The sequence below is a fragment of the Pleurodeles waltl genome, chromosome 3_1 (assembly GCF_031143425.1).
Source record: "Pleurodeles waltl isolate 20211129_DDA chromosome 3_1, aPleWal1.hap1.20221129, whole genome shotgun sequence".
NCBI lineage: Eukaryota > Metazoa > Chordata > Amphibia > Caudata > Salamandridae > Pleurodeles > Pleurodeles waltl.
In genome coordinates, this window is record NC_090440.1 from 1,929,285,603 (window position 1) to 1,929,301,117 (window position 15,515).

Sequence of the window (15,515 nt, forward strand, 5' to 3'; positions counted from 1 at the left end):
GTAGTATTCGTAAAGTTGTTCAGCTACCTAGTTGGATGCGTAATCCACTCATTTAGCTTATGTTTCAGCTTTGCATTCTGAGACTTGTAGTTTTATTTTTATAACGTGATACAATCTGCGAATACAAAGCATAAACCTGACTAAGTAAACTACACATTTTTGAGTCTGTGACACTTAAGCTGTGTATTTATAAAGCAAACCTCGAGGTGAGCTTACAGTTGAATATGCTGTACAGTGGTCAATATTTTATAACAATTATTTCAATTCAAGAAATACCGAGGATCATTAATATCATGTGAGGTGGCTTTCCTCAAGCATTCTGTTCGACTCCTCTGACTGCAGTAAAGGGAGAGGGATCCAGTAAGCACGCATTCTTTGAGTACAATTATTTATTCATTGCCCCGCCGGCAATGTCGCCTGTACCAACTGCCAAATAAATATTTTTGCACCTGGGAGTAGTTTGTGTTTTACTGGCCTTGTTTAAAAAACACAATTCAGTAGGCCTTCTAACCCTTTAGTTATATGCAGAGCAAATGGGATTATGTGGCAGAAAGGACCAAAATATGCAGCAGGGTTGACCAATTAATATGGCAAAAAAAGTCCAGTTATGCATTTGGAAAGCCAATAGGTCCAACTCAAGTAAATGCAATACCGATTGCACTGCAACTTCGTGTTTATTTTGCTTTTGGTAACTAGGAGAACAGCACTTAGGACTGCTTTATATTTAGCTGTTGCTGTAGCACTTTTTTCCACTTTACCAAGTCATGCAAAATACCTCACTTGCTGTCAACCACAAAATTATCATGTAGCTTAGTCTTAAATTTGTCAGTGCAAGTCAGTGAAAGGGGCCTCCATCTACATCTTTTAAGAAAACGGGTAACAAGCACTGTGTGAATGGCGAAGCTGATTTTGTGAGATGCCTAACAGATTATTTCTCAATGGTACAGAAATGTATGATATCTATTCATTGTTATACTCCCTAAAACCTTTGGACATTGAACAAATCTTAAATTCTTAAGGATTGGTCCGCTCATGGCATGCTTTAATGTGCCACTAAGGATTTATGGCTGGGGAATGGACAGACTGATCCTCAGGATGGGGCAAAGGGGTGGAATATCCAAATTAATATTATTATTATTATTAGGTCGAGCGTTAGCATTCAACCTGGTGTATACTTATACTGTGGGTTAAAGCAATTTAATTTGTCAGATGCTGTGTCCTTTAAAAATTCTTGCTCGCTACTGGTCAGTACTGCCTTTTTCTCCCTCCTTTTTCTGTTTCAGAGCAGTGACCTAGTACTGTATTCTTCCACTTTGGTTTATCTGTTGCTGTGACAGACTTTTTTTTTTTTTTAACATTTCTTTGGTGGTCCCCTTTCACTGTGCTGTCTAGGCTGGTAGCCTCCTGCGTTTTATTGCATCATTCCGTTCCTCCCACCTCCTCCCAAGCTGACATTTGTTTTGGCTTTATTCCAGTGCTGTCCTCTACCCTGCTCCTAAAATAAGCTTATTTTACTAGACAAAGGCTCCTAAAATAAGTTTTTTTTAACTAAATAAACACCATATACCCTTGCATCGCATTGCAGAGTCTCTCTCTCTGTCCAGGGCCCCTCCCTGCCAGCACTCACAACATCGCACACAGGACATTGCTTATCTCCTTTATGGGGCCATAAATCTTCTCAGGCTGCTCTGCTAACTTCATTAGAGCTTTTTCTTTTTTTTTTGCTTGTGAGCGCTGTTGTCAAAAGATGACAATTAACTTGTTCGAAATGTGCAAAACCTATTGCATTGCAAAGGCTTGTTTTTCATGTGCCTATAGCAAGCGCTGGATGGGTAATTGAAGAATGCATTTGCGAACACGATATGCACTTTGTATCATCAAATAGATTAGAGTGAAATATATTTTCTCTCTCTTTTAGGGACATGTATTTCCAAGTTTCAGTCTATAGACTGAGTGCGCCTGTCACCACTTATGCTTTTTACATGCACACAGCCAAGGTTGCATGGTTCTTTGCTGTTATGGGACTCTGGAAATAAATCTGCGCTGTCGTGACGACATTGGCCAAGTGATTGTAAGATACCTTATGACATCACAACCGTAGACCTTTATTAGTGCAATGGCGGTGCTGCTTTAATCTAAATGCTCCCAAGAAATACCACCTTCACCAGTTACCTTGGGCAGTCTTGTTTGATATTTCTTAATCTCAGCCCTTTTTCATAATTGATCTGTTCATTCCATCTAATGACTACATATCAGCAGCCACAGACATCATCGTAGAATGTAATAATCAATGACATTTCAACAAAACAAAAAATAAATATCCAAATATGGACTCATTAGCATTTGCATTAGCTCTTTGAATAATCACGGTGCTGTCAAGGCTGTAATTAACAGAAATTGATGCTGCGTTTGGGCTTGGATAATATGTTTTCTCATCATTTGATTGTTATCTCTGCGGGAGCTGGAATGAAGTTCTGCTCTACCTTCCCTCAGCTGGGATGTGATATGACGTGCCAGGTAGCAGAGGCTTCTGGGAACCCTTAACTCGTCTGTGACCTGCACTCCAAGATGTTTTGTTTACTTTCATTATAAATAAAGTGTGTAACCTTTTCATGAGCAGTGCAGAGATGGAAGTAGTGAGAAACGAACACACAAATAATATTAAACTGACCAATGCCCTTCATGATAAACTGACAGCTTCATTTTCAGTAGTGTCGTAGACTCTCAGCCATCAAGACCTTGAGTGTCTGCTCTCATGCAGAATTAATATCAGGGCACATTATTACATTGTACCAAATTTTGTTCTTTGTGGATTGCAGGTTTGAGCACCTGTACACCATTTACTAAGGAAATTACAGATTGTATTAATTCTATGTCTAACTCGTTGGTGCACCATTTCCTGTTTTCGCTTTGAAAATCAACTGAGGTGCATTAAACTCACCAACACCGTTTTCATTTGTCTGTGCATCTCTGGAAGAGCTGATTGTACCAAGTTTTAGGATGCGCCTCTGTTGAACATGCACCCATGCCATGTGGTGGAGTACGCAGCATTAGCTTGACGGGGTAACGGATGGTGGAATCTGGAGATGATATCGCCTCCAGTGTCCGATAACTCCTTTTAGCGGTTACATATATGATTACACTGCAATATGTTCAGCCATTCTGTTTTCACATGGTTATACTCTATAGGGACTGATTATATGCTTACATGATCGTGTTTCTTACAAATTTTATTTTTATAATGGTACCCTCTAGGGACCATTACAGTCAAAATATAAACAAATATAATAAAGGCAATATTTTCATTTTTGTTGCAGATAGAGGAAGAAGGTAAATGGAAGTGATTTAGTGATATGCAGGGCCACTGGAATTATGTGGCAGAGAGGACCAAATTATGCGGCAGGGTTGACCAATTTATGTGGGAAGAAAAGCCCAGTTATGCATTTACAACGCCAGTAGCTCTAAATCAAGCACACGCAAGGCCTATCGCATTGAAAATGCTTGTTTTTCTTGAGGTGCCCTTTGGAAATTCACAGTCATTGAGACTGTACATTTTTGGAATTTGCAACATTTGAGCAAACAGAAAAGCGCTTTCTGTGATTACAGGAGATCAAACTGGACTCCTGCCTGCGTTTATAGCCTTCATATTGCATTCTGGCAGGACAGGCAGCCTGCCTTAAAACTGCAGCCAGCCTTCATCCCCGGCAAGGGGGGTGAAGGGAGTGGGAAGCTATCAGCTGCTCCATCTGACTCTAACTAGAAACAAGGGCAGAAGTCAACACTTTCATTTATGGCCCTGGCACAGCATGCCCCCAATAAAAAAAAAACACACAAAAACCCACAGAAATATTTCCGAGCAGGTGAACAGCATTCCCATGCAACAACAGGTCACACAAACCAAAACACACCTGGGGTTAGTACCACAAAAACAAGAAAAATATAATCTTCTCAGAATCAAGGGCTATATTTCTTGGTTTGTGGATTTGCCACTTTATGTTGAAAAAAAAGAAGTAATGTCGCGATTCAGAGCAAAAGCAATAAAAGCATGACTGCAGAGTCATATTTGCATGTTTGTTAGGTGTTGGCCTCACCTTTTCATTATACAAGTGGCAGTTGGTAAATTTGAGTAATAATGGGGCAGGCAATTGAGGTGGGAGAGCCAGTGAAAGCTCGAGCCTAAAGCATTGGTCTGGTCACCTCAATGTCCTACTGGAAAGTCGAGCCCATAACAAGCTGAGCTTTTCATGTGGCTCCTGCGTGCATCCCTCTTCCACAATGTGGCTTTATGGTCAGAGCAGCCAACGGGGGAAATGGGTTTGAGTCTCTGCTTTACCTCAACGTCCTATGATTCTAGGAAAATCTTTTCATCTCCGCATGCCTACAAAAAACATGAATGTCACCTTGTGAAATGTAACTGGCACTCATGAAAAACACTTCACTAGCTTGACTGAGTATTTTAAGAACTGCAGAACAATGCCCTGAAACGTAAAAACAAAGCTTTAACATAAGGAAAAATAAATAGACCTTTTTAGTGGCTCATTTATACGAAGTGAAACCAAAAAACCTGGATTCCCTGATTAAACTGTGTGAGCGCAGGCAAATATTTAATTTCACCAAAACCTTTTTCTTCATTTTCGAGTATGAAACCACTTTTCAAATATGACTGTTCAGAAAACCACTTATAATAAGTACTCCTCTGTGCACTGCTATAATGTGCCCTATTAAGGTCAGAGCTACTACATGTAAAAGAATACAATTTTTAAAATTTTGAACAGACTTTATCATAGCTTATGTGGTTTGTTAAATGATTACACAGCAAATATTTGCAAGGCACATATTGTGCACAAGCTCTAAGTTGCAAGCCAGACCCTTGGCTCAGCTCTTGCTTTCCATGCAAATCTGTTGGCTCGACCACCTCTAGCGGGCAAACACTTGCACAATCAGTTCCATCCATCTGCAAGCACACACATTCTTGCACCCATTCATTCACCAGCACACATGCACGTACACACTCTCACATCCTTCAATTCACACAGACTCGCAACACCCATCCATTTACAAGCAGACATGCACACATACTCACATCTATCCCTTCACAAGCACCTACGCATGCACGCACTCACATAATTCCACTCCACACCACATTTATCTACTCCACTCTGAACCAAAACACATGTATAAAAGACATTGTGCTTTACAACGCCAATAGCTGTAACTCTCGCAAATGTGAGACCTATTGGCATTGCTAATGCTTGTTTATTAAAGAAGATTTAAAATTATGGACAGAGGGGGACTTGTTCCCCCTTTCTAGGAATTACAGCACACATGTGAAATTCTAAGTCTCCAACAACAGGTGCAGGACCCTACTCACCGAGAGGGGGCATACACTAGATCTTGCTCTGCCCCTGATGGATTAATTTCAGTAAAGGAAGTTATCCCCCCCTTTGTTGGACGGACCATGCATCAATATCCTTTTATGTAAACATTCAGGAATGTCTTGCTACCAAGAGAGCTGCATTTTTTGGGATAAAGGGGAGAGCTTTGCACAAACTTGGTAAGCATTCTGGTGGGCCTATCTTTGATTTGTCCAACCGCTTTGAACCCAACGTTTCAATTGAAACTAATTGCCTAAAGTTTAATGACTAAATTAATTCCAGCGACGTTTGACAAAATAGTCCCCCTCACTAAGCTAAAATCCTGCAATCGACCATCTGCTTGTGGTACAAGGAGTCATTTAAAGAGTCAAAACTAGAATGTAGCCAACTAGAAAGGAAATGTCATTGGTATTATAGGGAAGAAGATAAACAACCTCTAAAGTCGGATCTAAATAAGCATAAAAAGGAAATTTGTATAGCAAAAGCTGGCTTTTATATGGATTCTGCTGTGGCTGCTGCTAACAGTGCAAAGAAGGTTTTTGATATATTCCGGGATTGATCTAATCTGCATTGTTTAAAACAAGATATCTCCCCTACGAAGAAGCTGGCGGTCTTTTTTTAAAAAAAAAATTAAAAGAAGATTAGTAAGATCCTAGAGGATATTGGAAGTTCCTCAGAGGTGAATTTTTCCCCTTTTACTGAGAGCATTCTCAGGAATTTTGCTTCCTTGCCTGACACAGATGTTTTATAAATGTTGAGGTTTAGGGCTGGCAATAGCTCTGATCACTTTGAGAATACCAATGCAGGATTTAAATATTTGAACCAATCTCAGAGGAAAATTTTCTAACCATTGCCTCGTCCAAGATGCCTGGATCCCCATCAGATTCTCTTCTGCCTAAACAGTGGAAAATGGGCTGAATAGCTTATGCCGCCACTGCTACAACTCTGCAATCAATCTCTGAAATCAGAATTAGTACCATGCAGCTGGAAGAAAGCTGTAGTTATGCCTCTGCTGAAGAAGCCAACAGCAGACCCAGCCATTTTTGGTAATTATAAGCCTATTTTCCTCCTACCTTTTCCAGTGAAAATCTTGGAATGTTACGTTAGTAGGATTTTATTATCCTACTTGGAATCTCATTCCTTGTTTGAGGAGGAACAATTTGGTTTTACACCAGGCCGTGGTACTGCGACGGGCTCTACTGATTGCACTGGATGAGATCCTTATTAGAGTAGATAATGGATAGTCCACGGTCCTTGTCCTGTTGGATCTGGGGGGCGCCTCCGATACAGTCAACCGACACACCCTGTTGACAAGGCTGGTGGTTTTGGGTGTTGGTGGAACCGCGTGGAAGTGGATAAAATCTTATCTGCAAGACCACTGTGAGGTCATGGCATTACCTTCCTATCAATCCGATTTTAGATATATCAAACAGGGGGTGCAACAAGGTTCAGCACTTCGCCCAGTGCTGTTTTACACTTATACGCAGCCACTAATCTCTTTGATAAAAACACACAACTTTTCCCTGGCTAACTATGCCGATGACACACAGTTGATTCGGTCTCGTAACAATAGTCAGCTGGAGGCTGTAAAAACCTTTCAGACCTGTTTAATGGCTATTGTACAATCGATGAAAGCAAACCCCCTTAAAATAACCGGGGACAAGATTGAGTTTTTATGCTGCTCAGCAAACAAGAGCCCGACGCCACTATCCTTAAACGTCTGGCCATTCTCTACCTACCATGAGCTGTGCTCCTCAGAGGCAGTATGCAATCTTGGAATCATGATTGGTGATCGTCTTTCTTTAGAGAAGCATGATAACAAAGTGGCTTGTGTGTGCTTTACACTGCTTCATAGACTAAGAAAGTTGTTCCCTGTTTTACATGTTCAGACTTAAGCCTTAATCGCATGTGTTATATTCAGTCGGCTGGACTACTCTAATGCTCTTCTTCAGTGTGTCCCTGATTACCTGATCAAGAGATTGCAGGGTTCAGGTGGCTGCAGCAAAATTAACATTAACTAGCCCAGGGAGATCCTCGGCATCCAAGGCTCTCAAGAAGCTTCACTGTGTCCCTGTGGAACAGAGGATCCTCTTTAAAGCAACGTGTATCATGTTTAAAGCACTTCAGAACAAGGGACCTGTACTGATTCAGAGGAGACTGAAGAGATATGCTCTGGGGATGGTCCTTTGGTCAGCAACTGCTAATCTTATTCAGGAACACAAGTTGCAGAAGGCTCGACAAGGGGGGGCGTGCCTTCTCAGTGAAGGCTGCCCAGCTTTACAATAGGTTACTATCTGATTTGAGAGCCCGGACAGATTTGCTGAAGGTTAGGAAACCTTTGAAGACCTGGTTGTTCCCGAAATAATGGGGTTCGTTATAACGTACTGTTCTCTGCCTTTTTTCTCCCCTGTAAACAATTGCTGCTTCAGCACCAGGTTACCAGTCTAGTCACAGTATGCTCTATAAGTAATATAAATAAATAAATATTAATAAATAATAATGTTCCAACGTGATTTCATAGATAGGAAAGATTATGTGGCAGGCTTTATGGGTGAAGACCCTTCCCGTGCCCTCAAGACTCACCTCTGAAGCTACACTGTCATTAATGACAATATTCCCAATCTGGTCAAGCAACTGAGCCAAGGAGGTCAGGGTTGTAGTCACAGTAGCTATGTTCTCAACTGTCCTTGTCCACAGAAGCCGATCCAGCTCCCAGTCTGACAGGCCCTCATCACCAGGACTCTCCATATGAAAATCTGCTGGAGTCAACACTTTTGAAATCCCAAACAGTAGCCTGTTTCAAACAGAAAGAAAGCAATAAGATAGCTACAAGAGGGGTGAAATTAATACATCATACAGACAAGTCTTCTAAACATCTACGCCACTTCCCATCCTCCATAATAGCATGTTGATTTGCTATTCACCACACTCTCCCATCTCTGTGACTCATAAATTGTCTTTATGCAAGGTGACTCTGCCACTCAATGCTGTTTTCCTTAGGTTATTTGTTGCAATCTGTTCCTGCCTTACACCCTCCCTAATCGTACATCAAAATGCTGTTGTACACTTTAGCATTGCCACAGATATTATATTTATTTGTATATATGTATTTATATGTATGTAAATGTTCGATGGCATGTGTAGCTGCAGATACACATACTAAGCACAGGTCCTGCCATCTAGTGTTGGGCTTGGAGTGTTACAAGTTGTTTTTCTTCGAAGAAGTCTTTTAGAGTCATGGGACCGAGTGACTCCTCCTTTTCGGCTCCATTGCGCATGGGCATCGAGTCCATCTTAGATTGTTTTCTTTCCGCCATCGGGTTCAGACGTGTTTCTTTTCACTCCGGTTGTTCGAGTCGGAAAAATATTACAAAATCTAAATTCGTCAATATTGTTTTCGATTGAGTATCATCCATCATCGACACCTCGGTACCGGCGAATACAGATCTCTACTTGCCCTTGGGGCACCCGCACCCAACTTGGGCCTGGTCGGCCCGACCAAAAGTATCGTCGAAGCCTTATGGACCGGACCCCATTTAGATTCTGCCCTCTGTGCCACGCCAAGTATCCCTACACGGACCAACATCTGGTTTGTAACCTGTGTTTATCTCCGGATCATCGAGAGGATACCTGGGAGGCCTGTAGATCTTTCTGCTCGAAAAAGACTCTGAGAAACCGAAGAACACAAAGGTTAGAGATGGCATCCAACAGCACAGAACGCCTCGACGCAGAAGAGGAGGAGATGATCCACACTGCCGTCTCCGTTCGGGGGTCCGATTCCGAACAAGAGTCCGACATCGACCGACCAATAACAGGGGGCCAGCACGTGAGTACGCTTGCCCCAACCCAATCCAAGCCCAAATACAAGGCCTCGGGGACGCAACTGCCAGAAGGCCATGGCTCCACCCGTAAGAAAACTACCAGTGACCAAGCAACATCTTGGCACCGAGAAAGGCCACACCAACAACAAAACCTTCGGACTCGATCCGAGACACAGGCTCCGAAATTATAAGGCACCGACCCATCGAGTCGAAGCCCCGAAAGTCACTCTCTGAGCCGAGGCCAGCAAGTACTTCAGGCCCTTCGATCCCAAAAAAGACAGCTTCGGAGCCGAAAAAGCATACATACACTGAGGAGCATGGACTTTCAAAGCAATTAAAAGAAAGCCATAAATTTGCTGAGGAACTGACACAAATGGAGGATTTTGATGAGAAACAGGCCAGAATACAAATCCATAAAGACACTGGCAAAATCCTCACTGCACCTCCTCTAAGAACAAAGAGGAAACTGGCCTTCCATGGATGTTTGAACACTGATCAGCCACCGGCTAAAGTGCCAAAACCAACAGAAAAATCTCCGCCTCCTCAGTTTTCACCTCACCAGTCTCCTCCTCATTCTCCTCACCTGTCTCCCCACCTGCTACCCCCACTGCACAGTCTCCATAACACACTGTACAATCACAACAAGATGACACTGATCCATGGGACCTCTATGATGATCCAGTTTCAGATAATAGTCCAGAGTGCTATCCATCAAAGCCATCGCCCCCTGAGGATAGCACCTCATATACACAGGTTCTATCCAGGGCAGCAGCATTTCACAACTTGGCCATGCACACAGAACCTCTTGAGGATGAGTTCTTATTTAACACATTGTCCTCAACTCACGCCACCTACCAGAGTCTACCCATGCTTCCTGGCATGTTAAAACATGCACATCAAATCTTCCAGGAACCAGTTAAGGCAAGAGCTATAACTCCAAGGGTAGAAAAAGAAATATAAGCCACCAACCTCAGACCCAATTTTTATTAAACAACAGCTACCCCCAGATTCCGTAGTGGTCAGCGCAGCAAGGAAAAGGGCTAACTCCCAGTCCTCTGGGGACGCACCCCCTCTAGATAAGGAAAGTAAGAAATTTGATGCTGCAGGTAAAAGGGTGGCATCTCAGGCAGCTAATCAATGGCATATAGCCAACTCGCAGGCCCTAATGGCCAGATATGACAGGGCTGACTGGGATGAGATGAAAGACATTATTCAGCATCTCCCCAAGGACCAACAGAAGAGAGCCTAGCAGATAGTAGAAGAGGGACAAGCAATCACAAACAACCAGATCAGGTCCGCGTTGGACTCCGCAGATACAGCCGCAAGAACTATCAATACGGCTGTCACCATTAGGTGACACGCATGGCTCAGGTCATCAGGATTTAAACCTGAAATCCAGCAGGCTGTCCTCAACATGCCTTTTAACGAGCAACAACTATTCGGCACACAAGTTGATACAGCCATTGACAAAATGAAAAAAGACGCTGACACTGCCAAAGCTATGGGGGCGCTTTATTTATCCCAACACAGAGGCTCATTTTGAAAGCCTCGATATAGGGGAGGCTTTAGACTCCAACCATCTGAGCCATCTACCTCACAAGCCAAACCCTCTTACCAGACGCAATACCAGAGAGGGGGGTTTCGGGGAACCTACAGAGGACAATTTCCCAGATCTAGAGGAAAATACCAGCCCTCAAAGCAACCCACTCATACCAAACAGTGACTTTACCACCATCTTCCCTCACCACACTTCCCCTGTGGGAGGAAGACTTCAAAAGTTCCACACCCACTAGTTACCCATCACAACAGACAATTGGGTGTTATCCATTATCGAACATGGTTACTGCATAGAGTTCACACAAACTCCTCCAGACATTCCCCCCAAAACACACAAACTCCCATCTCAACACATTTCAATGTTGCAAACAGAAGTACAGGCACTATTACTTAAACAAGCCATAGAACTTGTGCTGCACCATCAGAAATGAACAGGGGTTTACTCCCTGTATTTCCTCATTCCCAAAAAGGACAAAACATTGAGACCAATACTAGATCTCAGGACTCTCAATCTCTACATCCGATCAGAACACTTTCACATGGTAACACTACAGGATGTAGTCCCACTGCTACAACAGGAAGATTTTATGCAATACTGGATCTAAAAGATGTGTATTTTCACATATCCATCCATCCAGCTCACAGAAAATATCTCAGATTTGTACTACAAGGAAAACATTACCAGTTCAAAGTGTTACCTTTCGGGATAACAACAGCTCCCAGAGTATTTACAAAATGCCTTGCCGTAGTCGCAGCATACAAAAGGAGACAACATATACATGTCTTTCCATATCTAGACAACTGGCTAATAAAAGCCAACACTCAAAAACAGTGCCAACATCATACACGTTATGTAATAAATACCCTACACACACTAGGGTTCTCAATTAATTACCACAAATCACACCTACAACCAGCACAAATTCAGCAGTATTTAGGAGCCACATTAAACCCCCAAAGAGCACTTGCAAGCCCAAGTCCACAAAGGGTGCAATCGTTCCACAGCATATTGCCAAAAATCCAGCCAAACCAACAGTACACAGTAAAATTTGTCATGAAACTGTTGGGCATGATGGCATCATGCATGGCCATTGTCCCAAACGCAAGATTAAACATGCGGCCCTTACAACAGTGCCTTGCAAAACAATGGTCGCAGGCACATGGTCATCTTCAAGATCTAGTGTTGATAGACCGCCAAACACACATCGCTTCAGTGGTGGAACCCCCACAAATTTAAACAAAGGGCGGCCATTTCAAGACCCTGTGCCTCACGCCATTCTTACAACAGATGCATCAATGATTGGATGGGGAGCATATCTCAACAATCACAACATTCAGGGACAATAAACACAAACAACTTCACATAAATCACTTAGAACTGCTAGCAGTATCCCTAGCACTAAGAGCTTTTCAACCTCTTCTTGTTCAGAAACCTATTCTTATCAGAACAGACAATATGACAACAATGTACTACTTAAACAAGGAGGAACCCACTCATCACAACTTTGCATTCTAGCCCAAAACATTTGGCATTGGGCAATTCACAACAACATACACCTGGTAGCTCAATATATTCCAGGGATTCACAATCAATTAGCAAACGGCCTCAGCCGAGATCATCAACAAACACACGAGTGGGAAATTCACCCCCAAGTGCTTCACTAATACTTTCGCCAGTGAGGAACACCAGACATAGATCTGTTCGCCACCAACCACAACGCAAAATGCCAAAACTTTGCGTCCAGGTACCCACACCCTTGATCCAAGGGCAATGCACTATGGATCAAATGGTCAGGGATATTTGCTTACACTTTTCCCCCTCTTCCGCTCATTCCATTTCTGGTCAACAAACTGCGTCAAAACAAACTCAAACTCATACTTATAGCACCAACGTGGGCACATCAACCATGGTACACCACATTGCTAGACCTGTCACTAGTACCACACATCAAACTTCCAAACAGGCCAGGCCTGTTGACACAAAACAAACAAGAGATCAGGCAGCCCAATCCAGCAATACTCAATCTTGCAATCTGGCTCCTGAAATCTTAAGAGTTTGGATATCTACATCTTCCACCAGAATGTATGGAAGTGATTAAACAAGCAAGAAAACCTACCACCTGGCAGTGTTATGCAAACAAATGGAAAAGATTTGTTTTCTACTGCCAAGCCAAACACATAACACCCCTGGACGCAACCATACAAGGCATTGCAGGTTATTTACTCCATCTACAAAAGGCAAATTTAGCTTTTTCATCCATTACAATACATCTCACAGCAATTTCTGCTTATTTGAAAAATATACAAAACAAATCTCTATTTAGAGTGCCTGTCACAAAAGCTTTCATGGAGGGTCTAAAACGTATCATACCTCCAAGAACGCCACCAGTACCTTCATGGAGTCTTAATATTGTACTCACACGACCCATGGGTCCACCCTTTGAACCCATGCACTCCTGTCAAATTCAATTCCCAACATGGAAAGTAGCATTCCTATTGGCAATCACTTCATTACGAAGAGTTAGTAAATACAAGCATTCACTATTGAACAACCCTTTATACAAGTACACAAACATAAGGCAGTACTTCGCACAAACCCTAAATTCCTACCTAAAGTCATCTCACTGTTTCATTTAAATCAAACAGTGGACCTTCCAGTCTTTTTCCCACCGCCAGACTCAGTGGCAGAGAGAGCACTACATACATTAGATATTAAAAGAGCTTTAATGTATTACATTGACAGAACAGAATCACTCAGAAAGACTAAACAGCTGTTTGTCGCATTACAAAAACCCCATACTGGTAATCCTATATCAAAACAAGGCATAGCCAGATGGATAGTGAAATGTATCCAAACTTGTTACCTAAAGGCTAAAAGACAGCTGTTAATAACACCAAAAGCACATTCCACTAGAAAAAAAGGAGCAACAATGGCATTTCCAGGAAATATACCAATGACAGAAATGTGTAAAGCAGCCACTTGGTCAACACCCCAAACATTTACCAAGCATTACTGTGTAGATGTGTTAGCAGCACAACAAGCCGCAGTAGGACAGGCTGTACTAAGAACACTATTTCAAACAACTTCAACTCCTACAGGCTGACCACCGCTTAGGGGAGGAGAACTGCTTTGTAGTCTATGCACAGCATGTGTATCTGCAGCTACACATGCCATTGAACGGAAAATGTCACTTACCCAGTGCACATCTGTTCGTGGCAAGTTCCGCTGCAGATTCACATGCGCCCGGAGCCTGTAGCCGTTTAAGTTACATTTAAATTTGTACGTGTGTATATACATCTCTATTCCATTGCATGGACATCTCTTCCTTTACACTTTATCACTCCTTACCCTCTGCTGGAAAACAATCTAAGTTGGAGTCGATGCCCATGCGCAATGGAGCCGAAAAGGAGGAGTCACTGGGTCCCGTGACTCGAAAAGACTTCTTCGAAGAAAAACAACTTGTAACACTCCGAGCCCAACAGTAGATGGCAGGACCTGTGCATAGCATGTGAATCTGCAGCGGAACATGCCACCAACAGATGTACACTGGGTAAGTGACATTTTATATATATATATATATATATATATATATATATATATATATATATATATATATGGAAAATGTCACTTACCCAGTGTACATCTGTTCGTGGCATTAGTCGCTGCAGATTCACATGCTGTGCACATCCCGCCATCTGGTGTTGGGCTCGGAGTGTTACAAGTTGTTTTTCTTCGAAGAAGTCTTTTTGAGTCACGAGACCGAGGGACTCCTCCCATTTCGACTCCATTGCGCATGGGCGTCGACTCCATCTTAGATTGTTTTCCCCGCAGAGGGTGAGGTAGGAGTTGTATATGCTAGTAATAGTGCCCATGCAATGGAGTGAATACGTATGTACATAATGTAGTTTAAAGTGATATATATATATTTACAAATATACAGATGTTCAAGATCAACTTCTAAACGGCTACAGGCTTCCGGGGAGGCGGGTGGGCGCATGTGAATCTGCAGCGACTAATGCCACGAACAGATGTACACTGGGTAAGTGACATTTTCCGTTCGGTGGCATGTGTAGCTGCAGATACACATGCTGTGCATAGACTAGTAAGCAGTTATCTCCCCAAAAGCGGTGGTTCAGCCTGTAGGAGTTGAAGTTGTCTGAAACAATGTTCGTAGTACTGCTTGGCCTACTGTGGCTTGCTGTGTTGTTAGCACGTCTACACAGTAGTGTTTGGTAAATGTATGAGGCGTAGACCATTTAGCTGCCTTACATATTTCGGTCAATGGAATATTTCCTAGAAAGGCCATGGTAGCACCTTTCTTTCTAGTTGAGTGTGCCTTTGGTGTAATAGGCAGTTCTCTTTTAGCTTTAAGATAACAGGTTTGAATGCACTTAACTATCCATCTAGCAATGCCTTGCTTAGAAATTGGATTTCCTGTATGAGGTTTTTGGAAAGCAATAAATAATTGTTTTGTTTTGCGAATTAGTTTTGTTCTGTCAATGTAGTACATTAACGCTCTTTTGATGTCCAATGTATGTAGTGCTCTTTCAGCTACAGAGTCTGGCTGTGGGAAGAACACTGGTAATTCTACTGTTTGATTTAAGTGGAACGGTGATATGACTTTTGGTAAAAATTTAGGATTTGTTCGTAGAACTACCTTATGCTTGTGTATCTGAATAAATGGTTCTTGTATGGTAAATGCTTGAATCTCACTTAATCTTCTTAAAGATGTGATGGCAATTAAAAATGCAACTTTCCATG

At 42.3% G+C, this 15,515-nt stretch overlaps 1 protein-coding gene across 4 annotated transcripts in view; it reads right to left on the reverse strand.

Annotated features, from left to right (window-relative positions):
• The window catches only part of PIGS (phosphatidylinositol glycan anchor biosynthesis class S), a 150,441-nt gene that overhangs the window by 19,579 nt on the left and 115,347 nt on the right, over positions 1-15,515 (reverse strand). For all 4 annotated transcript variants that reach the window (XM_069226175.1, XM_069226173.1, XM_069226174.1 and 1 more), the window contains exon 11: positions 7,959-8,169. In XM_069226175.1, the coding sequence (XP_069082276.1) occupies positions 7,959-8,169 (211 nt within the window). The remainder of the gene's footprint in view (positions 1-7,958; positions 8,170-15,515) is intronic.